The sequence below is a fragment of the Choloepus didactylus genome, chromosome 22 (genome assembly GCF_015220235.1).
Source record: "Choloepus didactylus isolate mChoDid1 chromosome 22, mChoDid1.pri, whole genome shotgun sequence".
NCBI lineage: Eukaryota > Metazoa > Chordata > Mammalia > Pilosa > Megalonychidae > Choloepus > Choloepus didactylus.
Window position 1 is genome coordinate 34,913,426 of NC_051328.1, and position 27,793 is coordinate 34,941,218.

Here is a 27,793-nt window from a genome sequence, read left to right on the forward strand (position 1 = left end):
CACTCCCTGTCCCTGAGTTTGGCACTAGTTCCCATCTGAAATTATATTCCTACTAGTAGCTTTATTATAATTCCTGTAGATGCTGGAGAGAATGGCATACTGGATTTCCTCACTGGCTCACCCTTGTCCCAGCCATTTCCCAAATATTGCCAAGGAGAATCTCCCCACCCCACCCCCAAAAAAAGATAAGAAAGAAAAGAAAAAACCCAGCTGCTTAGCTCATTTATTGCTGATAATTTCATTAGGTGCCAGGAAAAACAAAAAAAATGCAGACACAAAATAGCAACTTTACAGTAATTTCTGGATTGAGGAAATAAAAGACTCAGCAAACGGCAGGTGAAGTGAGTTTAAACATTGGCATCTGTGAAAGCAGCAGTAAATTTGAGTTTTTGGCAGATGACCGAATGCGTGCTTTGATAATGAAAGTTCTTCACAGAAGCATCGTTGTAAGTAATGAGTACTGCACGTTTGCAGAAATTCCTCCTTTCTTTTTTTCTAAATGCTTGATGTTTCTTTCTTTAAACTGGCCCCTTCAATAGCATCCCAGAAACTTGACTGAAAATAATATGAGTTCATATGGCATCATTAGGCTGGTTACCCTGCAAAAGCTTTGCTATAATTAATTGATTAAACCAGCTCAGGAGTAGGCCACCGTGTACAGAAAGAAAAACACTCGCCAACCACATATGGAAGGAGAGCATGGTGGGTGGTTAGACAGGGAGCTAAATCTAAATAAACAAACAACAACCAACAAAAACAAATTAGGTGGGCTGGGTCTAAATAATAAAATACTTTAAACATAATTTTCCCCTTTATTTTCTCAGTGCCAATGGATACAGTGATGTTATTTGCTTAAAACTTCCAATGGATTGCTCCTTGCTGCAATCTATGTGCAAGACTGAACTATGCTCCTTGCTGTCTTGGAGGACAGGGAACTTATTCTAAAAAAAAAAAAAAACAAAAACACGAGTTTTTAGAAGCCCTGAGGTGCTGCAGTGAAGACACAGGCACGACCAGCCACTGTTCTAATGTGTCCTTCTCAAACACTGGAGCCAAGAAACCAGGACTTACAGTCTGTTCTCACATGGCCTTTGCAAGGGAGCACCTGATTCACCATTTCTGTTAAAGCATTTGATGGACTCTGCAAGGGAAACACGGTTATGACATCTTTGATTTTATACTTGAACTGAACAGCTACACACTCTGTGCTTAAGCACCCACATTGACACTGACATTAGGAAATCATGTTTACATCTTTTTTCTGGATGATCATGGACAACAGGGAAGGAAAGAGCTACGCAAAACAGAAACACTGTTTCTGAGTACTTTCACCGCATAGTTTTCATTGTTGTTTTTAACTCAGTTCAGAAAATAATAAAGCCTCCCTTGCATTTGACAACTTTTTTGAATTTCTATCATCAGTACAGTCAACATAAAGTTTGTCCACTCAGGTCATTGTAAGACTAGAAAAAAAAAATCGATGGGTATTTAGAACCCAGGAAATGATGTTTATACATGTTCCATCAGCTTCTCTCGGAGGTGACAGGAAAGCCACCTATGGGTTCTCCCCCATGTCTCTATCCCACCTGGCCTGCCCGGAGGCAGCTCTGTAAGGTTGGTTGCATCCCGATGTGTCTTAGCCAACGTCAGGAACATCTGAAATGGGCAGAGCACAGACATGAGCAGGCTAAGGTCCATCATCACGTTCCAGATCAGCGTTTCAGCCCATGAGATGAAAGAACGTGTTTTGAAGGCCTACGTTCATCTTTGGGGCCAATCGTGAGTCATCCTGTTACCTCCTTTCCAACAGTTCAAACCGTCAGACAGCTTCCGGGACTCATTCAACAACCATCGTTAGCATTAGAGTGAAGAGACATCATTAATGGTTGTCACGGAAGTGGTGCTGATGTCACATCTTCATGCGGTGATGGCATTATAGAAAAGTTTACATCAAATAGCCAGATCAGGAGAAAGCTGCACAAGCAGTGAGTGTGAGGCTGTCGTTTACGTGAACCTTCATGTTAGAAGCCCTTTCTTGAAAATACACGGCCTTGGTAAACCATGCATTTTGGTTGCTTTGTGTACATTAAGCTGCAATGTGCTCTAATGGAAGATGTTAGTCAGGGTCAAAGCATGCTAAAGAAATGGAGAATTTTAATCCCTTTAGAAAACCACTTGGTATGAATATTTTGTAATATTCCCAAGAACCACAATACAATCTAGACTGTATTTCTGAGAAGAAACAAAAAGAAATTAAATGGCTTGCTAAATGGCTTCTGAATTAATTTTCATGCTGTAGTCTAGAAAATTAAATTGCCAGAAATAAGCCACAAAGTTATACATAGTTGAAATTAGCAAGAGAGCAGAAAGCTAGCAGTTTGCCATTTTTGGCTTCTACTACTAAAATCCCTTAACCAAAGAGACTTTCTGAAAATAAACTAAGCAAATCTCCCAAGAGTATCAAGTATTGAATGTTTCTCATATCAGTTTATAATATCTAATATCACAGAGAAACTTCAAGGAATTGTCCTCTTCTTCCCCAAATTCCCCATCTGACCACCTGCCTTTCTCTTCTTGCTCTTACCCGTCAATCACGTTCACAACTGAAATTTGATTTCTCTCCCACCAGTAACCTTCTATGAAATACTACCAGTGGGGTCAGGATAGGAGTGAACCTTGCCTCCAAAGTTCGTTAAGTCTCTGCCCCAAAATGGATGGGTTTCAACATAACAGAATCTGCCAGCAAGCTTACATCATCATTTTTAATAGGCAGTTTTCAAACAGCATATATCAAGACAGGGAAAAGGAAGAAATAAAGTATTGGAGCCGCATGCACTGACACACACAAGTTAACCCTAAAAGCATACATTGAGTTAACATCGATGTATGGGAATCATTAAAGAAAATGTTAAGGCTAGGAAAGAAATCATATTAAATATTCACAATCCAGTTATCCAAAGAAAGACCCTCATCATGGCAGCTTGTAGAAGCAAGTAATCAGATACCATATTTGAAGAGCGGAAAAAAAGTGGAGCTGTGTTTCCCAATACTCTCAATTCACTGGATTCTTAGAGTGCCTTCTGTGCAAAGAGTAGCAATTTGACAGTGTGACTTTTGCCCCCCTCAGTTTCTTTCGAAACCAATAAGTGTATTTCATGCAAATTTCTCAGCAAGCAAAAAATTTTAATAAACAAAAATCAAACTTAGTTCCATTAGCCAATAAAGAGGTAACAAGAATACATGAAATTACGCCACTAAATAATTATGGGTGTAAGACTGTTGGCCCAGCTCTCCAAACGAAGAGGATTCATAATTAAATTCACACTGGGATACCTGTAATTGAAAACCCATTTAAATAGCTTAATTTCATTTTTTTGTTAATGGATGAAAATCCGATTTCTGCCTCCCAGCTGCCTCCTTCCCCACCCTCCTGCCTATAATTGCAGCGAGGAGTGGCTCTGGAGTCCCATTTGGGGGAACGTGGGGGGCATACTGTGCTTTGAAAGGACACTAAATGTTCCAAATGTGACTGCGGAGTGAATTATGAGAGACCGTAAAGCTCGTTTCACCGATTCTTTCGGTGTCTGACATTCAAGCAGGACCAGCTCTCTAAGTGCCAACACTCACGTCAACTAAGGCTGAAGATGTGAGATCTGTTCAAACTAGACGAGTTACTCTGTACACTACACCCACGAAAGGGAAGAAATGCATATGCTGTTTCTCACCTACGGTGCTTGCATCCCTCCTCTTCAGCACCTAGCATCACATTTATGTTATATGTGAAACCCAAATAGTAAAACTACTAAACCAGGAGCTTTTCGTACCTCAAAAATTAGCAGCATTCCTGAGGCGCTTGCTTGCTTGCTTGCTTCCCCCCTTGCATGGAAAATTCACTAAAACAAGCACATGCAGATCAAAAATCAAGATGTACCTCTTTGACTTCAGGTAACAGGATTTTTCACATCACTGAGGCAGAGGATTCTCTTGGGTACCTGATTTAGTAAATATATTAAAATAAACAAAGAGTAATTAATAACACGAAGAGGGTATCTAGGGCAGTATGTTAAAGGCAGTCTAACGATCTATGAAAAGGGCAGAATTCGAGCAAAAGAAGGGTTCTTTAGTTCCACTTGCTTTTGCTTCGGGGCGTCAATGGTGTGGAATGCAAGATTGCCCCTCTCAACTACAGCTCCTCCACCGGGGAGGCTGAGGGGGTGACAAACCCCTGGATCAGCTCGGAAGCTTTCCTGGGTTTAAAGGGAACCAAGTGATGTTGGTTCCTGGGAGGAGAGGAACAGAGCCATCGCTGATTGGCGTCTCCCAAGTGTTTGCAGACCACTCACCCCACAGAGAACCCAGCCGGTCCGGCTCTCCTTCGCAGCTTACTGAGCACCTTCTCTTCTACCTCCCCCCTCCTCGGCTCCCCTGGTCTGCTCTGCTGGCACTGCTGACCTTAATTGCAAATGTTCTCTTAACAAATAGAACCATTTAGTTACCACCCCTTTATTTATTAACTTCCTCTCAGTTTAAATTAGAGGCAGGGAGTGCTTAGGATGGTGATATGAAAATGAGGTTGCTTAGGAAAAAAAAAAAAAAACTATTTCTGCTTCACAGTGAATAACAAAGCACAGTAATTCAAAGTAGTTAGCTTTCTATGGTTCAAAAATCCCTTATTACTATTAGCTGTACTAATATAAGTGGCAAAATAATTATCATTTACTGTTCAGAGTCCAATATTTTCCAGACAGCAGTTTAATAACAAAAGCAGACCTGTCATTTCTCCCTGTAGTTAGTCACACTATACAAGTTCAGACTGTCAAAATATATTTAAAACCTAATTTAAACAATTCAACATGGTTACAGAAAATTCTTGTACAATAACTGTGATAAACTAGTGAGTCAATCTAATGTTTTCCCAACATGGACGTCTAGTTATTTTTCTTTAATCCTCCACATTTTTACTTGGATTATCTTACAATGGGTGTGAATAAACAGATCAAACTCATGCACCTGCTGAAATCTGTAACCTGCTGTAATTGATCATAGAATCTTTCTTTATTTAAATTTTTATTCAGTGTTACCCTTTATTTCAAATGCCCTTTATCTGTTATGCTCAAAACACTCAGATGAATAAATGTGTACCCTTGTACGTCAGAAGTACCTAGATATATTGTGCACTTTCATTCACGTAGCATAACTTGTTTTTAAAACCTTAAGGTACAAACTACTCTTCTTCATATCTTAATGTATGTCAATCGCTTGCCAAATATATCATTTCTGTGCCACAAAAGAAGCAAGAAACACATTGAAATGATAAACCTGGAAGTGTACCAGGATATCAATTCTCTCAATTTGAAGTTCAGATGCTTAATCTTTAAAAAAAAAAAAAAGCTCAAATAAGATTACTTTTTTTAACCTTTAGAAACAACAGATTCTTCTACAAACTTAAGTGAATAGAGTTTAAGAGCTTAAAAGGTAGGGGAGAGAATATTTTAGTAATTCCTTTGGGATGCTACAACATACGTCAAGCTTCTGCAAGGGATATTTCATGAGCTCATATACTTGTGAGGCGTTTTTCAATTTTAGAAAAATATTACAAAGCAATAATTGGGCATAGGCTTTGCAAAATGCCTCCTCTGCCTTCCTGACCATCTCATTGATAGGCTCCATTATTTTTGGAGAAAAAGAATCAGGCCTCATTAAATGTGATATTTGGCATTTTGCCTGAGGTCTCATAAAGTAGATGTCCTTTTTAGATCATTGGTGTCATTTTCCTCAAGGTGACCTCTACCCTCTGGCCACCTGGTGAACCCTTTCCTGTTCCAAACGCATTTCCTTTCAAAAAGGGGGTAGAAAGATCCTGTTTGCTTACCCTGGAGTCTGAAAGCATAGCTGTTGCTCAGTTTGCATCATCTTCACCCAGACTAGTGGTTGAGCCAAGGGGGTCCCGCATGGGAGCAGGAGAAGGGGTTTCTGAGCTGGACCACGGTGGAGGTGCCAAGCCAGACATCTGACAACACAGGGCCTCTAGCGCTTGGCTCTGTTTACTTAGCGCTTAAACAGTATTTTTAAGACAGTTTGGGGTATTCCAAGCATTGATATTCCAAAGAAGATTTAAAAAGTGCTCACTGCCTACACAGGGCAGAGAAGTAACATGGACAGGGTAAACTGCAAACCCGCTGATCAATAGAGTTTACCTGTCTTTCATATGGTGAGATTATTCTAAGACAGATGTTTGAGCCAAGGTTCTGCTCATGCCTTCTGAAGTACAGAGTAGAATGATTACCTTGGCACCTGTAATCATTTTTATTTTATAAAGTAGAAACTGCAGAGTTATCTTTTAATAGCTTTTCCCCTCTACGATCTGTTACTTTAAAGGGTTCCACCAAAAAAAAAAAAAAGATGAAAGAATATGTTGAATTCATTGCCTGAGAATAGAAACACACAAATGTCATCTTTTAACAGATTTAATCTTAGAATGATCACTACAGGGTTTCCCCCCCTTCTATCAAAAAGGATATTTTTTTTAATATGACAGGGTAAAAGTGTCTTAGAAGCTGAGATCATTGTTTTGGTTTCAACATATCTATCTTCACATTAGTGACTCCTTCCCAAAGAGGAAGAAGCAGGAGATTTATTTAAGAAGGTATCAACTGACCTCTCCTTAAACAGTAACCTCAAATCTGGGGGTCCCTAAAAGAAAAGCGCCTTCAACTAATTAGTCATTTTAAATTTGTCCTCTTAAAATAGTTCTTGAGTGCCTGGAATTTGTCTGGAACTGTGTTAAATCCTGGGACTTGCAAGCCAGCCCCTCATCCTGGTGCTCTTAGGGAAATCCTAATAAAGTTTGATGGACTGGCTTTGTTTTATGGTGAGCATCAAACTATACCATGAAAATCCAAACAGTTTCAAGCTTTCCATAAAGATTTTAAGCACGCTATCTGGCTTTCCCCGGTCTCTCCCTCTTTTTCCTCCTTGCCCTATTTCTACCCAAAGCAGGGTGGAAAAAAAAAAAAATGGATCTGGAAAATGGGCCGGAAAATTAATAGAATAAAAATCAAATGACCTGGAGCCTTATTTACAAAAGGCTCTCAGGCCGCGCGCCGTGCGGTGGGGGCCCAGGGTGAAGGGCAAAGCCCTCTAGGGCTCAATCCCGCTCGCTGGCTCTAAGCGTCCAGCCAGGGGCTCAGCGCTGGTAGATTTGATATCCCCAGGAGCTCCACTCTGGCCAGCGAAAGTCCTCTTGGAAAACAAACCAAATTCCATTCGAGAACTGAGCGTGCCTTAGGGGCGTGGGGTCTGGTGGGTGCAGGACCCTGGGGTGCACTGGGGGTGGTCTCGTTAGCGTCCCCACGCGTCCAGCAGCAGTTTGGAGCATTCTGCAGGGAGCCGCGTTTCAGGCCTCCTGGAGCTGCCTCTTTGGGCTCAACCGTGGGGCTAGGGCTGGGGGTTGAGCGTGCAGGGACTTCCTGTGGCCTTGGCAGACACCTGGCTTGCCCCCTTTGGCCCTGCTGTCCGTCGGAGGACCGCCTGGGGGACCCCCAAGGGTGGGGAGCGCACCTGGGCCTCACTGGACCTCAGTGGTCCTGCCGAGGGCACTGATACCTGGGGGCGGCTGGATCCTGCGGATCAGGTGTCTATAGGGCTGGGGGTGGGGTTTGGTGGTGGTGGTGGAGATTTGCAGGCACGTAGTTGGGGGCATGATGTATGCACGGAAACTAGGACACGGGCCATCTCAGCATCCTCCCTGCCTTTCTCTCCTCATTCCAGGCTTCCAGACCCTTGCCACTGGCAGCTCCAACCAGGGTGAAACATTCTAATCCGTCTCCCAGCTCTTCTGCCAGCACAGACCCCCAACACCTGCCCCCCACTCTCCCATTTGTGCGGGAGGGCACTTAAAGTGGGGCAAAGTGACTTCTTGGGTCCAAGGCCTCAGCTTCAGGGACAGACTACCTTCTGGGAGAAGGACAGTGACCTCTGAGCCTCTCTGGTGGCCCTGAGTGGCCAGGCATGGGAAGAGGGGGTGCTGAGAATTATGGGCAGGACACAGGGATGGGAGAGGAGTCAGGTGTGCAGGGATGAAGCCCAGGCCCTAAACACCTCACTATAGTTGACAGGAATCCCTGGGAGGTAAGGGTCAGACAGTAGCGTGTCAATCGCCCTGCCACCAGAACCTTCCTGGTGGGAAGTGGGGGCCCCAGGAGCCACCTGGAGTTGAGCACCGTGATTGGGGTCATCAACCAAGGTTGGCCTCTGCTACTAATGCTTTCCCCAGTCCGCTATTCTCCACTCTGCTGGAATGGAGTTTGGGAAGGCCTGTTCTCCGGGAATCCTCAGTCCTGCTTTTCTTCCAGCAAATCCCCCAAAGGAGCCAGAAAGCCAGAAACCCACTTCTACAGGGCTCTGGAAGGAGATGAGGTCACACAGAACCAGGGGAAATTTTGCTTGCAAAAAGGGAATCTACATTCCCCCAACCCGATTTTTTCCTGCTAAGGTTCCCTTCTTAGTCATTCTCACCAGGGATTGTCTTGGAATAGCAGGTTTTCAGTCCTCTCAGCCCAGCACTGTAAGGTTTTTGGGGCCCCCCTGCTCTTTATCCAGGAGGAACCAACCACGGGAAAAACTGTTCTTTGAATCTTAGCTTAGAAAGAAGCAAGGTTGGTGATCAGAATAATTAGAATAGAGAAACTCAGAACCTAAAACCCCTGCTAAGGCACTCAGGCCCAGGCCAGGGCTGGGGGCTGGGGATGGATACATGAGAACCAGCTCACAACTCCTCTCTTCTCCCTCCTTTCCCCAACCCCCCGAAGACACCCCTCCCTCATCCTCCCTTCTTGAATTAATGTTCCTTTCTAATCATAACTAAAGATCCAAGATGAATCTGTGGGGAAGGGAGGAATGTGATTTTGCAATCCAGAGTCCTAATTATAGGGGAAAATTGTTATTTAACAAAAAGGCAGGAAAAATAAATGAATTCTGTTGGATGAGAGAAAAGGTAGATGATTCTTTGTGATTTGGGTAAGGAAATGTGAATTCCGATCATAGCATCACCGTGGACAATGTGTTTTGTGAGTTTCTGGTTTTAAGAGTTATATTCTTAAAACTGTCCAACTCAGATACAAATTCCTACAAAACTCTGATTTCTGTGTACTCTCGGTGTGCCTTTTCTATCTCAGCCTTGTTATATTAAGCAAACTTATGGAAAACACACAAAGGCCTTTCAAATTTAGACAATTAAAAAAAAAAACTGTTGCAATGCTATAAAACCTACTTTGGTAGCCATAGAAATATTGGCATAATATGTCTGGCCCAAAACGTCACCATAAAACCACAGTTTGATATATTTATAAATGCCCAAAATTAAGCCATTAACAATTTCCTCAGGACTCTAAATTTGGGCTTCTCCCCTAAAATTGTTTTCCAAAAGAAAACCCTCGTGAGCATATTTTAAACAAGACGCCAGCCGTGAGCCCTTGCTCGCATCTGGCATCCGTGTACATCCTCTGTGACTGTGGCAGTGAGCAGGTGAACTCCAGGCTGGCACTTGGGGTTCTCTCTGGGACTGGCCCCCCCACCTTGCCTTTGAAACCCTCCTCAGCGCCCGCTCTTGCTTTCCTCCTGTCTCACCTCCTACAGATGCTGCAGGAGCCCAGGAGAACGGGCTCCGGCCCGCCTTCGTGCAGAGCAACTCAACATGTTTTGTTTTCTGTTTTGTTCCTCTCTAAAGGGTAAAGATGCCCCCCATTGTTGTAGGACTGTACCTCTTTATGCCCCAACAATCACGAGGCAGCCCGGCAGGCTGAAATGCTCTCACCCTGTCCACCGCCCCAGCAAGAGAAAAAGGCTAGACACAGAGCTGGGTTTGTTTAAGTGCTGGGGTGGGGCAGCCCTGGAGAGAATTCCCCTTTTGGGGGGCTGTTTGATGTCTGGATTTTGAAGATTTGTATCAAAAGTGAGAACGGCAGTGGTAGGGGAAGATGGAGCTCTGCTTTTAAACAAATGCACAAACGAACCAACAAATCCTGATTTGGGTGGCTGGACCCAGGCCACTGCTTTTGGGGCAACTGTGTGCCCTGCCCTGGACCTGGCACATCTTATTTTAGTCTTAGGATGGGCTAAGTGTGAAGACAGACTTTGAGTTTCTCTTATTTTCCTCAAAACAAGAAGGAGAACTCAGACCCCAAACTATTCATTCAGGATCTCGAGGAATAATCAGAAGTGGTGAAGCACATGGCCTATCACTGCACAGAAAGCTGCCCCCAAAAAAGAAGTGTTCTTTTTTCCTTTTTCAAAGGAAGGGGTAAAACTACTTTATTAAAAAGAATCGAGTGAAAGTGAATGGCAGTGGGCAGGCTCACAAATCAGCAATCCAAAGCTGGAAAGCCCGACTTCCTGTCCCCTCCTATTTGCATGCTTCTATGAGAGTTAGGCCCTGCTCGGTTGTGATTTTTACTGGCACGGAAATCAGATGGCTGAAGGCTGCCACTCATGCATCTTAGTTTTCCAACCTATCTCAGTCTTCAACTACCGACAGGCACAACACAGAGAAACTTGCGTGGGAAGCAGAGGTTTACCTATACTGATCGGCCTAGCCTCCTAGAAGAGTACTTTTATAAGCCATGGGTGTGTGACTACAAAAGTAAGTTGTTCTAAATGAAAACGGCAGTGACACCAGAAGCCTCCCAATGTCCTCAGGAACTTTTGACTGTGTGTCAGGAGCAACTTCAGTTATTTGGACAAGGAAGTGCTGGGGCTGGGGCTGGCCAACCCTGTGCCACCTTGTGGGGGTGGCTATTATTTACCCTCTGGTCGCTGCTTTTAGCAGTAAAGCTGGTGGCTGTGGCAAGGGAATGTTCTGTTTAAGAATATGAGAATCTAGAATGAATGTTACTAAATAAAAACGACTGGGGTGAAGGTACGAGAGAGAGAAGATTGGCGCGTTTGCATTGTGCGTTCAGTAAATAATAATTTCCCATTGGGGCAGCCTGTGTTGATGGGGGTCCCACGTGGTCGTGGCACTGCAGCAGATAAATCTCACACCTAGACATCATCTCCTCACTGAGAACAGGAAGTAGATCCTCTGCCTATTTGATGTCAATATATTACTGTGTTAGATGCATTGTAAAAAATTATTACAGGGTTTTTTAAAAAGGAAACATGCAAGAAGCAGGGGAATTATAGGGAGGTGGTTTGGTGAGTGCCAGGGAGCAGAAAATGGAGAAGAAAAAAAAAAAAAAGCACACAGAGGGTGTGTATTTAACTTTATATTTTGCCGCGCATTGTTTTCATTTACAGCTATGCCTGATAAATGAACACGTTTGACATTACTAATAAATACAGCACTATCGGGGCCTACGAGGAAACCAGGGTGTTTGGGCTCAGCAAAAGCTTCTGCCGGTGACATCTGTTTGGGGAGGGGGAGTCAAATATTTTTTCTTCTTGGTAAAATTATCTGCCAGAGAAACAATGAAGCATGAAAAAGTGCTACTTGGAATGTGCATGTCTACATATGCTTTAAAAATGCTAGCTGTTACGTTCTGGGAAACTTTCCTTCATATGTCTATTTTTGTTGCAGTGGATTTTTAAAACTAATATTACAGATTGAAAATCATGGCACCTCTGCAGTTGCACACGTCGTAAAGTGGGAAGCACAGAGCGCTTTTCTGTGCGTCTGTACATAAGACCCTCCGTATGTCTTGTACGGAGGTTATACATTAAGCGCCGCCTTCTCTAACACAATAATTTTTCTTTAAACAGGAGACTAAACAGAATTCAGGGGTAGGCTGTTCGCCGCAACTGCAAATAATAAGAATGATTTTTTGTTTTACTGTACAGCTCTCACATAAATTTCATTTTGTGAACACACTGGTAAGTACACGTTGCTGGGGCTTCCAAAATGTGGCGTATCCCACTGATGGCTCCAACTTGCGAGTGGGCTCAGCTCTGTAATTGGAATGAAAGGAATTTTAACACTATTTAGACAAAGACTCAAATGCAGTGTAAAGGGAAAGCTAGGATTTTCTTACATGATTTCTGTTTTAGTTTAGAGACTTATTTGTAATGAATGTCACCCGTGCAGGATTTGGGATTTCTTTGTAAAGAAAAGCATGTATTTGTTCACCACTCACACTACAGGTCAAAGTTTTTAGCAATCATTATTTCTAAAAATGCCTTTCACTAGGAGTTATTTTAACCTTCTCTTAAAGCCAGCCACCAACCCCCCCCCCTTTTTTTTTTGCCAGCACATCTCTATTTTGCTTTCTGATATTTCTAATGTTGTTAAACTGCCTTGTATATACCTATCAAACTGCTTTATTCCACACTATATTTTTCTCCCAATACAAGTCCTATTCTTCATGAGATAATTGCAGTAACTGAGTCCTAAATGACACTCTGTGTCTCCAACTTGTGATCAGAGCTTAGAAAAAAAAAGCTCTGAAACAGAGAACAGCTAACTTGCTAACTTTAAACACATGGAATTAGGTTGATTATTAAGAATTTTGTTAAGCAAAACTAAGTATGCTTTCAGGAGCCATTATCCAAACTGGCACGTAAAGGAAGGTCAAAATGTAGAGGGTATACACCGCCTTCGTCATCTGTGAAAAAAGGGAAGGAAGGCAAGATGATAAACTGGCCAGAACTCAGCAGTGCCAGCACAACCTGTTTTCTTCAAAATAAGGCCTTCGTTTGGAGTTGCAATGTTATCTTTTCATTTTAAGAGCCACAAACAAAATAAAACAAAAATCATCATGTTTGGCCAGATATTGAAGACAGTGCTGGCTTTGTCTAGCATTTTGTTTGTGTTCTAGGGGAAGTTGACCAAGAGTGCAAACGGTATGAATTTGTAACATTAGTTGCATGAATTTGTGTCATTTAAAAATGGATCAGTGCTTACGAGTCCTATTAGTGAAGGTAACTCAAGATGAAATTTCCCAATGGTCTTCAAGCGAGCCCCTATGCACAGCCTGTTTGGGGGTAAATATCAGTAAATCTAAACACAACATTTACTCCACAAAGGTATCATTTTCTGCTTATATTTCTGGGGCTAAAGCCATCTGAAATCACTACTAACTGGTCTAAGTGGAGAAGCCCTCCACGAAATGTTCACGGTGAAATATGACTTGATAACACAGTTTAAACCAGTTATGTACTTGGAGTTTGGTGAGTGAGGGCTGGGTTTCTCCTTCTCCTATTTAAGATAAATGACCTTCAAAGAAAAAAACAAACAAAAGAAAACAAAACTTTGATTCATCCAAAGTGTTTACATTATATTTTGTCAGGCCTTGCTAACAAGAAAATAACGGTTTATAAGGGGCGAAGGAAAAATCACCAGTTTTAGCAAAAAGACGAGATTGTTTATCTTTACCGTTAAACACAGAGGCACCCAAGTCACCTCTGATGAGAGAAATCTGCCTGGCTTATCTCTCTGTGGACGGGCAGGTTCCTGGATCAGAAGCTCAGGGCAGTGTTCCGAAGGCCCAGCTCCCCTGTTTTTTTTTTCACCAGATGGCAATGAAAGCCTAACTCATTTGAAAACTGAAAACTTTGGGTCTGAGTGGGGGAATAGAGAGGTCACAATTTAGATCTATATTAAACATTGCTAATTACTCAAAGGGGCCAGTCCCATAAAACAGCCTACACGTCATCCTGAATTACTGCCTCCTTAGTCTTCCACTACCACTGGAGAAAGGATGCATTTTACACTTCTAATGAGGTTGTTGGACCCAGTTAAACTGTACACTAAGAAACTGAGTACAGAATCAAAAAAATGCAGTTTATTATTGTAGATTATTCTTTCTCTTGATATAACCAGAATTGAAAAATGAGAGAAAAGCACATAGGAACATCACGCGTGGTTAGTTAGTAACTTAAGATATAAAACAATTTTGCACAGCAAAATATGTAAAAGAAAAGTAACTGACAAGATTTTTTTATATTTATTGTGGTAAGATTTACTTTTCATTTTTTTTTTTTAAAGACAGGATGTCAGTCCCTGAAAATAACATTTACTGATTATTGCCTTTAAAACTGTGGATTTTTTTTAAAGTTACAGAAAATCCAGTTCTGCACCACAATACAACTGTAAAAAAATCTGCATCATCTTAAAACTGTGCAGTAATGCCATTTTTATAACTGCATAAATTTTATTAGCGTTCTAAACAGTTTTGCAATTTTTTTGTATTATATGCTTGCAGGTTATATCTTAGTGCAATTCAATCCCAAATATTTTAATTTTGAAAAAAGAAACCATACATTTTGAATGTAAAATACCCCTACAGATATAAACAGGGGTGTTTCCCCTTTTAATACTTTGGTTTTCAATACAGTCAGTGGTATAGCAAAGACTACACATACCCAACTTATATTTAAGTTGCAAGCACATGCTGTATAAGCTACTTTTTTAAACAGTCCCCTTGCAAACTCTACCCCCCTTAACATCACAACAGTAAACAATTTAGTGCATCAATCTTTTAAAAAATCTACAGCTAAACAGACCTAACTCTTTCAAATTTATCTATAACATTCCTTTATCTGTAGCATACATTTTAACTGGGCTAACAGATTATAAAAACTAGAATTAAATTATATACTAGAAACCCATAGCATTCCACATTGGACAATGACCAAAGCCAAAAATAAAAATAATAAAAATAAAACAAACCAAAACTAAAGGGGCAGATTTCTTTTCTTAAAAAATAAATTTTAGACTGCTTTAGGCAACAGCACGATTTTAGTCCCCCAAGTGGGGTGTCATTCTTATTAAAAAGAAAACATTAATTGTTCTTCAATTTTTTGCCGTGTTAAAATTTTAACCCATTCAGGCATTTTTGACAGGGAATGACTTCAGTGCATTTACAATGGGAGGCTGAAGTTCTGAGTAACTCAAAGCAGTTTTGGAGCAGATGCAAACTTTCATGGGAAGAAGGCTCTAGGGTTGCACTTTTTTGTTCTGAACTCAAAAAAGTCATGAGGCAATAAAACAAAAGTATGAATGCCATGCCATAAGTCCTCGAACGTCCATTTCCAAGCCAAAAGGAAAAAAAAAGAAAGAAAAAAAAATAATTATACCGTACATGTCCAGCATGCAGGCTTTTTTTTTTTTATTAATATAATGTCTCTTTTCCATAAAGTCTTTGAAACAGTTATAGTTCATTGTTGCTAAGACAAAGTAGCAAGCATAATAATGCATGAGATGAGAATGAGTTGTGTTTTTTTTTGTTTGTTTTTTGTTTTTTTAATGTCAGACTAAACTCTGATTTGGCATCTAAGGCCAAAACTCACAAGTCACACCCAGAAGGCTGATGCAGGCTTGATTGTGGCAGATTCATGAGGATTTTTTTTCTCTATTTTAGCATAACAATGCTAAAAACCCGATGGAACTCAGCACGCTGCGAGTCTATAACATTTCACATTTTTTTTTTTCCTTTGCAAGCTCAATCTCACAAGAAGAACTCAGGAGGAGAAAAAAAAACTTTGCTTTTTTTTTTCTTTCTTTTATCTAGTAGATGGGTGGGGAGGGGGTGAGGGTGGTGGTTGGGGAAAAGGGCCAACACAGCAAGCTCCAAAAAAGTAAAGTTAAAAAAAAAAAATCCAAACAAAATAAAATACACACACACACAGAAAATGAACACCAGCTCATGAACTGAAAAAGAAAAAAAAAATAAGTGAATGATGCAGGCTTCAAGGTGGGCAATGTTTCACACTAAGAGCTCTGCTGAGATCTTTGAACATTGTGTAAAACTGGGGAGGGGGGTGGATTGCAAAAAAAAAGAACAAAAACAACAAGCTAGCAAGTTATGGAGAATTTCAGATTGGCAATCCATGAGCCAGACATCCACAGCCTCCCCAACTCACTACAGCCACCACCCCGCAAACTCGGGGCAGGGGTGCGTGCGCGTGTATGTGTGTGTGCATGCGTGTGTGTAGGGGGCAAAAGGGGGCAAACTCAATAGGGGAGGGGGCGACATGGTGGCGAGCGTGGCTCTGGAACTAGCAAGCCCACACCCGAGCCGGACCCCCACGGAGCACTTATCAAGGTGGCTAGCTGGGATCGCGTGTCAGACTCACATGAAAAACTCGGGAGAGGACGGGTTGTCGCTGCTTGAGCCGTTTTCTCGGAAGCCGCTGCTCACCAACTTCTCATATTTCTCCTTGTACGCGTCCCTCTCGCGCACCAGCCTGGAGATCTCCTGCTTGAGATGGTCGACCTGCTGCAGCAGCTGGTTCTTCTCGGACTCCAGGACGTGTCTCTGCTGCACCCTCTTGAAGCGGCAGGACTGGGCATAGCCGCGGTTTTTCAGGGTCCGCCTCTTCTGCTTCAGCCGGATCACCTCCTCCTTGCTGACCCCGCGCAGCTGCCGGTTCAGCTCGCGCACCGACATGGTCACCAGCTGCTCGTCGGAGAAGCGGTCGTCGAAGTGCAGGCCGCCGGCGGCGTGGTGCGGGTGCAGGGCGCCCCCCGCCCCCGCCGCGCCCCCGCCGCCGCCGCCGCCGCCGCCCCCGGCACTGGCCGGGCCCCCGCCGCCCGCGCCGCCGGCCGAGGCGGACGCGCTGCCCGCGGAGCCGGGCGCGCCGGCCGTCGGGTGGTGGTGGTGGCCGGCGGCGTGGTGGTGGTGGTGGTGGTAGTGCGGGCCCGCGCCGCTCTGCGCGGCGGCCGCGGCGATCACGGCGGACACCACGGCGGCGGCGGGGCCCATCTCCTCGCCGCTGCCGCCCAGGGAGGCGCCGGCGCCGGCCCCGGCCGCCGCGGCCAGCTGCTGCGCCCCGCGCGCGTAGCCATCGAAGCCGCCCTGGAGCTGGTGGCTGTTGCTGATGAGCGCCTCGACCGCGTCCTCGGGGCTGAAGCCCAGCGCCTCCGGGTTCAGCTGCTGCGGGTAGCCGGTCATCCAGTAGTAGTCTTCCAGGTGCGCCTTCTGCTCGCTGCCCGAGCCCGGGCTGGGCGCCGAGAAGCTGGGGGAAGGGGGCACCGAGCTGCACGGCGTGCTCATGGGGGTGGAGGACAGAGAGCCCCCGGCGATGAGACGGCCGCACTGGCTGATGATGCGGTCGGTCTCCACCGGTTCCTTTTTCACTTCAAACTTCATCAGATCGAAGTCATTAACATATTCCATGGCCAGGGGACTGGTGGGCAGGTCGGAGTTGCTCATTGCCAGTTCTGATGCCATTCTCCTGCCGCCGCCGCCGCCGCCGCTCCGCCAGATGGGCTGCAGGAGAGGGGCCAGCGGGCTGTGCTGGGTGGCCAGCGGGTGAGCCAGCTTGCCGGGCTGGGGCGCTTCTAGCTCGCGCGGCGGTGGCTGGCCCGAAAGCTCCGAGCGCGCACACACACCCCCGCCCTGCCCGCGGCCGCCCGCCCTCCCCCCTGCTCACGCCAATGTGCTCCCTCTCGCTCGCCCCGGCCCCTCCTCGCCTGCTCGCCTCCGTGCGCGCCGAGCCGGCGGCTTCAGGCTCGGGAAGGTCCTCCGCGGGCGGCGGCGGCGGCGAAGCCGGAGGAGCCCGGCCGGGTGCGCGGCGTCCCCCGCTCGCCGCTCCGCTGCGCGCTTTGCATAAGGAGGGCTCGCCTCGCCGGCCCGGGGCTGCAGGCGGGGCGCGCGGCGGCCGCTCGGGGCTGGAGGCGCGGCGGGCGGCTGTCCGGGCGGCGCGGGCCTTGGCACAGGGGAGTTAACACTTCATGCTTCTCGCCGCCTCTTCTGCCTGGCTCTTTTTATTTTTTTTCCTCCTGTCCTCTCTCGCGCGCGCTCTCTCTCGCTCTCTCTCCCTCCGTGCAAAGTGCGAGACAGAGGTGCAGTCGGGCTGGAGGAAAGGGAGGGGGGAGTTTAGTTTTTTCTTGCCTTTTTTTTTTAAAGCAAAATAGCGAAGTCCTGGGGAAAAGGCGAGGCAGAGAGCAAGGGGGTGGGGGGAGAGGCCGAGCCGACGAGCAGCCCGAGCTACAGCTCGAAGATGAAAAAAGATTTTAAAGCCTCTGATCCAACAAGAGTTTAAAGCAATTGCTGAGTTTTATAGCAGTTGTGACGTCAGGCTCAAATGGGAAATTGACTGGCACTCCGGGCCAATGGGAGGCGGCGAGAGCGGCCGCGATTAGCATAATAGTATAGAAACAAGGAAACTTTTCGGAGCTGTCAATCAGGGCCCAATCAGCTGACTGTCAGCTGGGACGGGCTGGCTTAACCCTTCGCGCGCCGCAGCCTCAGCCGGCGGGAGCGAGGCCCCTAGCGAAGTTTGCTGCAAGAGGGGAAGGGACTTTTCCAGAGGGGCCGCGGGAAGCCGGGCGGACGGTTTGCTTTCATTCGGAGCGCCAGAGAGGCCTGCCTGCCTGCGGGAGCCCCAGCTCGCCTGCCACTCACTCTCCCGGGACTGGGCTGATTCTCCTCCCCTGCCTGCCCCCCATGCCCCCACCCCCCAGGATTGTGAATTCGCCCCGCAGCTTTTTCCTCCACGCTCCACCTTGGGCGCCCAGGTCTCTGCCCGGAGGACCTTCCTTCCCGGAGCCTGAAGGGGCCTGGGGCTCAAACTTAGCCCCAACTCTTTGTCCCTGGCCCGGGTACCCGCCCACGGGGAGATGCTTGGGGGTGCAGGAGTTGGGGAAGACGCGCGGCACCTCGCCGGGCAGCGCGCCTCCCGGGGCGCTTCGGAGTCGGAGAGAGAGAAAGCCCATTTCATCACGCTCTTTTAAGGGAGGCGAAATAAGTTGTTCAGGGGCCATTCGGTGCGGGGACCGGCCCCCTCTGGAGTCTCGTGCCCTTTTGGGGAGCGAGCGCCCACGCGAGTTAACTCCGGGAAAGCTCAGAGCCAGGTCAGACCGAATCAGCCCTCCGCTCCCGACTCTGGCCGGAGTTTGGCCTTTGAAATTCATTTCTTTTTCTGTTTCTGTCTCTCTCCCTCCCTCCCTCTTTCTCTCTCTTCCCTCTCCCTTCCCTTTCTCTTCCTCCCTCCCTCCCTCTCTCTCTCTTTCACACACACGTACACACTCACACACTTGTGAAATCTGACTCCTGTTTATCAGGGTCCCGCGCGCCCTTTGCACTTTTACGTTTCACTTAATTATTTCGGACTTGGTCGTGGCGGGAAACAAGGAGAAAAACAACACCCCAGTCCTCACCAGCTCCCCTCGAAGGGTTAAATTTTAAACCGCGGTTTCTCGGACCAGCCCGGAAACCTAGAGTGGGGGTGGGGTGAGGGGTTGCGTCCTCCGCCCCCCCCCTTGAAGATGCTAATAACTAGTTCAATTTTCTAGATCGATTCTTTTAAAGCTTATGCAAAGGAAAAAAAAAGAGAGAAAAAGGAAAAGTAAGAAAAGAGGAAAGAAAGAAACGAACAAATCTGTTTCTAAGATTTTAAAGAGATAGGCGAGTCGGAGAGACCTAGATTTATTTGGGGCCCAAATGAGCGAAGCAGAAGCAGTTTGGGAAAGACCAGCTCGCCTACTTGGAAGTTGGGACTGCTGATCTCGCCAGTTAATTAAATGCATTCTGTTTTAATTATATTCATTTTACTTTATGGGATGGGGAGACGCTAGGAGGGTGCCCACACAAAAAATATTCGGAAAAGCCTGCAAAAAGGATCCAAGCGTGAAAACTATTGTTGGACGGAGTTGGTTTGTACCTCGACAGCGCCACCTTTCGGCAAAGGTCAGTTGAAATTGATCCGTGTCCAGTTCGTTGATGAAGTGAAAAGAAGCTAGTTTCCCAATGCGGGAAGAGAAGACAGGCAAGGGAAGTTAGTTCGACTGCAGTGTGAGAAGTCGACCTTGTAGGAAAGGGGTTGAGGAAAGTGCTGGCAGATGCGGGAGTCATTCCCGCCCCCCCCCCCCCCCCCCCCGTGTCCCTCTTCACTGTTGACAAAGAGGCGAGTGTAATACTGGCCTGGCCGGGAGACCTTGCAAACCAGGATCGGAAGTAACAGGGCCCTACACCCTTTAAAAGTGCCAGGCTGAATTTTCAACGGACTTTATGGCAATATCGATAGAATTAAAGTTACGGTAATTCAGTGATAAATGAGATGTCTCTAGTAAGTAAGATTAAGTGCAGTGCTATAAAGTTGTTTATCTGAAAAGTAATTCTCAGAAAACCTGACTTCTGACACTTAGTCATATATTAAACTGGCTTCTTGAACATTGCACTTCAGAACGCTCCTGCCCAGCCCCGGCATATTTCCCTGTTTATAACCAGACCTTAGGTGTCACTCCCTGCTTTATCCAGGGCTGGACCTGGGTTCGTCTCTGATCCAGGCAGCCTTTGGGTTCAGAAAACATGGGTATCCCTAATGGGAGAGGCCCCCGGAAGGTTTGTAGGTACATCATAATCCTAAAAGGCCAGCGCTGTCAGTATATTCCAGACAAGCCCTTTTCCTTTTCATCATTAATGCAGAGAAGTTGTGTATAAGGGTAGTTTTGGTTTCATAGGAATACATTGCTGGGGTGGAATGAACTGTGTGTATTACCAATTTGGGGAAGAAAGAGTGAAGATTATGTCAATATGCAACTCAACAGAATTCCCTCTCTTTCCTCCCCTTAACAGTATTTTACCTATAGCAAAGTTAAGGAATGATCCTTTACTTATTCAGAGGAAGATTCACTGCTTAAATTATATAAACACATTATATCATTTAGCATTGTCTATAGTAGTTGTTTTCACGGCCTTATTTTTTTATCTTTAGTCACAAATGTCTGAAGTTTATATCTTTCAAGTAAAATAGGAATTTGTGTGTTTAGGAAGAATTAATTCTTTTTTTGTTTGTTTTTGATAACTGGATTTTTTTTTCTTGTTCCTTTTGCACCACATTTTTATTAAATAATAGCTGAAAGAGAGGATGCCTACCTCTCATAAAAGTAGTTTTGGCCAAGAACGCTTAAACTGCTGCATTTATAAATAAATAACATTTATAAACAAAGTTTGCTGGTGTCATAGATGCTATATAGATTCATAGCCCTGTACCTAATTGTTAAAATTACATATCCTTTCTGTAAATTAAATATCCCTGTTTGGACAGCTAAATGTATTATTATATGCACATTTTTTTATGGTTTATTTTTGTACACTGTTGTCAAGCCATGGTATTTTTCTTTCTCTTATTGCAGAGTCTTTTATAGTCTCCTATTTTCTCTTTAAAAAAGAGAGGATCAGAACTGTTTTTTAGATGTATAGCAATAGTGCTCTCAGGCTTACAACCTAATTCTCATTTTTGTCCTTTTTTACTTTATTATTTAGTGATTCACAAGGGGTGTCTAAACATTTACAGTTTTCTGTTAGCGGCATTTCTTTCATAACAATTGAGCACTCTCATTTTAATTAGCACTATTCAGGTTTCTGATTCTCTACAATTACAGCAGGCCACATTTCTTTAGACTTCTTTGCTAACATTGTTTGTTTCACTTCTATCCAAGCCAATCTAATCCAAAGACAATATAGACTGTGTTTTCTTGCTGTTTAATATCCTCTTGCTATATATACTCTAGCAATCTCTGTAGAACAATATACAGTAATTTAGTAACCATGCGTTTAGCATTATTGACCAATTCAAACCAGTAGCATTAAAGTTTCTGAAATCAATGAATATTTATAGAGGAAGGGTGGGGGGTATGGTTTGAATCATGTAGAATATTGTGAAACACTGATGTGAAAAACACAATTGTAGCTTCATGTCAGTACATACCTAACTTCATGCAAAAAGAAAAAAAAAATTGTTCCTGTCCAAATTACAAAGATTAAAAGCTAAGAGGAATTTCTTTTTCCTAATTGTGAGTTACAGCAATTCAAGTGTATCATGTTGAAATCAGATGTGTATAATATGAGTAAAATAGGATACTTCAGTATAGCTTCTGAACTCTGTTTATCTAGAAGCTGATTTTATGTTGTAGAACTAACCATTGTCCGCTAAGTTTCATTATGAAACCAACTAAATTGATTTGAGAAAGAGTTGTTGAGAGTAACTGAATGTTAAGGCATATACTGCTCTTAGTTCCAGAGTTAGGTAAATCCTTTTAACAGTCTTCAGTTAGCAGGGTAAGTAAATCAGAAATCGCTGTTAGCAGGCTCATGGAAGAAAATTAATAGAATCAGACGAGATAATCTGATAAGGGTGAAATTGCTGAGGAAACACTCTTGCCTCATATTTGAGGATGTGAAACAACAGTCTGATTACTAGGAGTCGTTATGAATAGGTGAATTATGTGCTAAATAATCATCAGAGTAATTCAGCATTTATTAATTCTTTTCTCTTTAAGCAATTCACAGTTGTAAGTTAAAGCCTCTCTCTCTTTGAAGACACATCTTTTATAATTTTTATTAGAGGTAATTTATTATTTGCATTACCTGTATTTACTTCGTAATTGAACATTTTGCATTTAAATTTATGTAATGCATTATGCTTGAGAATATATTTCTGCCTGATTAGCATAAATAGTCACTTACCTCATGAATTACTAACAAAGTTTATCTTAAAATATAGGTTTTTTTATTAAGTGGAACACAAACATATGTACAATAAATTCTGATTTTCTGGTGCAGTTAGAGAACACCTCACATTTGGTTACTGGGGAAGCAAGGCTGCAAGCGAAGGGAGGAGGCATGAGAAGCAAGACATAGACAAATGGGATTTGTAGGTTTCTTTGGGAGGGGGGTATCATTTAGACAGGGTGTATACCTGGTGGGGGGACAGGGAGAATGCAGAAGTTTCATAAACTGTTTCCTAAACTGATGGGGTTGCTTATTGGATGATCTTGATGTGAAATGTAGATTCTGAAGAAACCCTATAACTCCAGTGAGTGATGCTTTTGTGGCAAACTATGGTAGCAGGTGAATAGCTTTGACAGAGTTTGGGGTTTTTGTTATTTGTAAATTGATTTTGCTTTCTTTGTTTGCTTATTTGTTTTGGTCTCCCCAGGGGACCACCTTAGAACACAATACACGCCATTTAATAAAATACTTGTTTGTTTTGCACAGGAGAAAATCCCAGATGTTCTCTCAAGTGAGAATTCCTGGGAAGGTCTCCCAGCATTGGATCCAGGGTTCCTCCTGCCCTTTATCCCCAACGAGGACACCCAGTGTGCCCTGGCGGACAGGAGCTGGTTAATAAATGGATTTGTGCAAACATGATTTCTTTGAATGAAGGGACGTCTTTTGGTTTTAGGCAATGGATGAAGATGCAAAATGATGGGGCTCTTTTCCTGCTCTTGCCATTCCAAGTAGATGATTTCTATCTCTTCCTTTTTTTCTCCCCTCTTTCCTTTCTCAGGGCGAGACATCTCCTTAGATTTTTCTTTTCCTTCAATTAGGGACTGTTTATGGTTCGCTCTTCCATTGTCATCTCTTTTGAGCCCATTCACAGCTCATACTGGAGACGGAATTTGTCTTGCAAGCATTTAACCCTTCAAAGATTTGTATTGTGCTGAAATCGGGAGAGAATTAGAAAAAAGAATTTAAGAAAAGGCCCCTGATACGGGGCCAGCCTCTGTGCCAGTCGTGTCTTTTATGCGTGGTAACGCAGGACGGGCCGCGTCGACAGTGAAGTTTTGCTCACCTTCCTTCCTCTTTCTGGCCCTGGGGTGGTTCGTGGCTCGTTTTCCGGAGGCGTTCAATCTGGGAAAAGAAGCGCAGTTCTAGAAAATACAGACCAAAGTTAAGTACTTGTGAGATTAAACAGTTGAGTATGTGATGCAGTTGGCCGTGTGTGTTTCTGCATTTGTATGGCCGGGGCCGGTTGTTATGACCCTGTTTCATATCTTAGTTTTTGGTGCATAGAGGGTGTTACTGAGCTTCTCGAGTACTGTTCTGTGCACTGGAAGCACTGAACATGCCCAGCGACACCCTCCCAGTGCCATCCGTTATGACAGAGTGTCCCTGATTCAACAAAGAACAGAGAATTGGGCTAACACTTCCCCATTCCCCAAATAAAAATTAAAGTCAAACTTATAGACCTTCTGCAAGTACTTTTATTTAGTAATTTTATAACAAGGATGCAACCTCTTTGTAAATACAAACATTTGAACAAGGATATATAGCAAATGAAAGAACTGCATGTCCTCATCACCACCCCATCAGGTCTTGCTAGCTGTAGTAATTGGGGTGCCGCATTATCTTTGATGAAATGGAGTCACGGCATGCTCACAGTTCTGTGATTTGTCCCCTGCCCCCCTCCCCCACCTTAATGATCTCAAAAAGAGGTTTGGGCACTTGATTCTTTGGCAGAATCCACACAGTAGAATCTCAAATTGTAGGGAGCTTTAGAGTTCTGATCCTAACACCCTCCTTCAACCAACATATGGATCTGAATCTGCTTTAAAACACCCTAGCAAGTCAGTTGACAGCAGGTAGAGTCGACTTCTCCATCAAGCACAGTGTTGAGGGCCTATGAGACTTTTGGGACCTGTTTTAATTTCTTTTAAAATTAGAAGAAAAGAAATGAATATAATACAGCATAGATTATATTTGTCGTTATACCAATTCAGTTATAAAATATAATTTGTTTTAAATGGAGGAAGGAGTCCATGAAAGTCAAAGTGCCCAGGGCTTATGAAAATCCAGATGCAGCCCTGACAGCATATACTTGATTACTAACAGTGACAGGGAGCTCACTACCTCTAAATTTGACCTTCCACCCTGTCCATCCCATCTTCCCACAGCTCTTACAGTTATCAAGAAGATCTTCTTTTTTTTTTTTTCCTTTCTGTTTTAGGATGAAGTCATACCCCTTCTTTATACGTGAGTCCTGATTTTATACTTCCATTGGTAATGTATAAGTTCTCACATGCCACAGTGTCTTCCTAATATAACTCCTTCTTCCTGCCTTTTGCTTTTCATTCTAGACACCCAGTGCCTTGAACATTTCCACATATGCCTTGATTTCAAGTGCCCCCGGCCCCAGGTTGCTAACTTGCAGATGGGTGCTTCTCTGAGGGTCAGGTATGAGAACTGAAGCCAGATCCCCAGGTGTAATGTACGATGCTCTGCCTCCACCCCGCCTCCGTCCGTCTGTCTGCCCCTGCTGCAGACCACAATTTCATGAGCCTCTCTGGCAGACGCATAACAGTGGTGACTCATCGTTTGCGGATGGTTGACTAACGCCCTGAGCCTTTTCTTTTCACATACCCCCATCCTATATTTGTGCATTGATGTGTACAAATCCAAGCATAGAAACTTCCAATGATCCCAGTACGCTTCGTCTCATTAGATTCAGCCTGTTCCTTGCTTGTCTCAATCTCTTTGGAGCTAGATTGTGCCATCGATTAGTTTTAATTTGCTTCCCTGCTTTGCACCAGCTGCAAATGAAGTGGGTGTGCATTTCATGTGACTTAGCCTCATGGAACCAGGGCCCTCATCTGCAAAATGGGATATTGTCAGGATTAGAGATCATGCTTGTGCAGTGTCTTATTCAGTCTGGGGTCACACTGGAGCCCTATCAATGTTCGATGCTGTTCTTTATTCCCTCTTCTCCACCTGAGTTGTTGGGAGCTGTATGGGAAAGGACAGAGCCCTGTTTCCCAGTGGAGATGGCACCCCTTCTCTTGATTGTGCAAAGTGGCCCACCTGCTCTTTCAAGTCCCCGTGGATATTGTAAACTGCATCGGCCTATTTGGTAATTGGGGTGATTTTGTATGGAATAACCCCACCTGGATGTCCTACAAATCTCTGTCTAATCAATTCTAAATGAGCATCAGATTTTTTATGGTGTAAGCAAAGCTTTTAGTTGAAGAGAGCAGGTTACCAGATAATTGTGTTTCACCTCCCTTTGGCTTTGTAAACCTTAGCCTTATCAAAATCCATAGTAGTTGTCCAAAGTTGGGGCCTCAGAGACCAATAAAAAATAGATGTAACCTAGAAAAACTAAGCAGAAGGGCTCTGTTTATTTACAAAGGCTTATTTGAGATCACATCTTTCCTCCCTGTTTTGTTTTTTTTTTTTTTCTCTTGTTTAGATCACCAACTTTTCTGCCATTTCCTGATGCCCATTTTGAAGCCAGATGGCTGGGAGGCGTTTCCTTGAGCAGATGAGTTCAGAGGTTTGAGGGTCCACCTTGGAGCTGCAGCTTGTCGCCCTGCTCTCTCTCGAAGGGGCTTAAATGTGCAGACTTTTGCAGACCCTTCCCCTCGTGGCTCCCTTCTTGCCCCTGTCGGAGGCAGCTGGAAGGAGCGCAGGCACCAGCTCATGAGTTATTTATGACCTGCCGTCTGTGTCCTGCCCAGGAGAGCTGGGCGCAGGCTGTTTCGGCGAACCCGGCCGGGGCCTGCCAGGGCTCCTGAGGAATGACGGGGACACTTCAGAAACGCGGCCCTGGCTGTTGACTCATGGCTCGGCAGAGAGCCACTGGGGAGGGCCGGGGCTTCTGTCCCGCTGCCCCAGTGCGGGCTCTGACAGCCTGGGCTCCGGGGGAGGCGGGCGGGCCGGGGAGACAGGCCTCTGGAGCCTGCTCCCCGTGCTCCTGCTGATTCACACTCTGACCTCAGCAAAGCTCCGCACTTGTCTTCCTGCAACTCGTTTTTCAGGCTCAGAATGGCCTGAACTGCACGAAGAAGTCAGGAAAATGTTCTGGATTGCACAGAGGGAATGCACTCTGCACTCTGAGGTGGAAGATAGGGTGGGCGAACGTGACCCAGACTCCCATGGGCACAGCGTAAACGCCCGAGGGCTGGGTCACGATGACAAGGTCGGGATATCTTTGGGGTCAAAATGTCAGAACCGGCGTGATGGGATCAAAATGGCAGTGCCAGACCATCCTGCAGCTCGGGGCCAGAGGATGCTGTTGTTTCAGATGAATGTCGTTTAGGACCTCGGGTGGCAGAGCAGGGGGTTTTGGGGGTGAGTAAAGCCTGGATTTCTAAGGCCGCTTTAGCACCAGGCCAGCGAGAGGGTGGCTCCTGCTCCACCCCAGCTGCGGGACGTTGGGCCCGTCAGCTCACCTCCCTGGGCCTCAGTCTCCTTCTTGGCCTCAAGTGGAAACTACACACCACTTCAGTGGGTTTTTGTGATGATTCTGTCTGTGTATACCAAGCACTTGGCACAGCTCTTGCTCCATGGGAAGTGCCCAAAACACGTGACCCATCATCATGTGAGAAGGACAGGGCTGGCGATCTGCACACACAGCTTCATGCTGTGGGTCTACCGTGTCTAGGAACGCAGGAAATATTTCCTCTGTCTCCGTGCTCCAGCCTTAAATATGCACCTCCTCAGAGGTCCTCTTTCTTTGGCTCTCTCCTCTGAGTCACTGCTCAGACTCACCTGGAATAGCTTCACCCCCGTCTCCCCTGCCCTCTGGTTAACTGTGACTCTTTTCAAATCTCAGGTGGTTTCCTCTGAAAAGCATTACCTCTGTCCCTTTCCCAGCAGCCCCCAAACCCAGGCTGGGTTCCCCTTCTCTCTTTTTATCCCCCATCACCCCCATGGTAACTCCCCACTTCCCCTATGAGTAACTTGCAGCCAGGGGCTATACCTTTTGTCTCTCTTTCTCCTTCCCCTACCATGGTGCCTGGCACACAGTAGGTGCTCAATAAATGTTTATTGAAATGAAAATGACTAAATGCATGCTCCAATATCACGCCTCTTTTTTTTTTGAAGTTCTAACCTATGCAGAGTGTCCTGCCAAGTTTCCCAGAAAACATGACTTTGATGGGGGAGGGTGGATGGCCGCTGTGCTTCAACATCGCAGGCCTGCAGTTCACCTGTCGCCAGTCCCACTGGCCCATCCCTCAGTGTTGAGGATGTTTATCTTGCTCACTAATTAGTCTGTGTCTTCTCAAGATGGAATTGGGTGAGCAAAATGGTTGAGATATGCAGGCCCCAGAACTGAGGTGGAACCCCATAAA

At 44.9% G+C, this 27,793-nt stretch overlaps 1 protein-coding gene and 1 long non-coding RNA gene across 13 annotated transcripts in view; one reads left to right on the top strand and one right to left on the bottom strand.

Moving 5' to 3' along the window:
* MAF (MAF bZIP transcription factor) overlaps nt 1-18,330 on the bottom strand; it is a 337,846-nt gene extending 319,516 nt beyond the window's left edge. For 2 of the 11 annotated variants that reach the window (XR_005213890.1, XR_005213888.1), the window contains exons 1-2: nt 16,069-18,329; nt 3,825-3,992 (exon numbers count right to left, since the gene is read on the bottom strand). Coding sequence is in view for 7 of the 11 variants with exons in the window: in XM_037816379.1 (XP_037672307.1) it covers nt 11,850-11,943; nt 16,069-17,165 (1,191 nt within the window). In the remaining 4 variants the exon portion in view is untranslated. Of the gene's footprint in view, nt 1-496; nt 3,334-3,824; nt 3,993-11,248; nt 11,944-13,434; nt 15,644-16,068 lie in introns of those variants that run through there. The other 9 variants (XM_037816382.1, XM_037816383.1, XR_005213889.1 and 6 more) reach the window with 8 other exon arrangements.
* LOC119518937 lies at nt 17,871-27,465 on the top strand. 2 transcript variants are annotated; one of them, XR_005213893.1, is made up of 4 exons: nt 17,871-18,790; nt 19,514-19,625; nt 24,800-24,896; nt 25,909-27,465. It is a non-coding gene; the product is annotated as an uncharacterized LOC119518937 (long non-coding RNA). The 2 variants fall into 2 exon arrangements; XR_005213892.1 differs by having other exon boundaries at nt 17,871-19,625.
* Nucleotides 27,466-27,793: the final 328 nt, after the last annotated feature.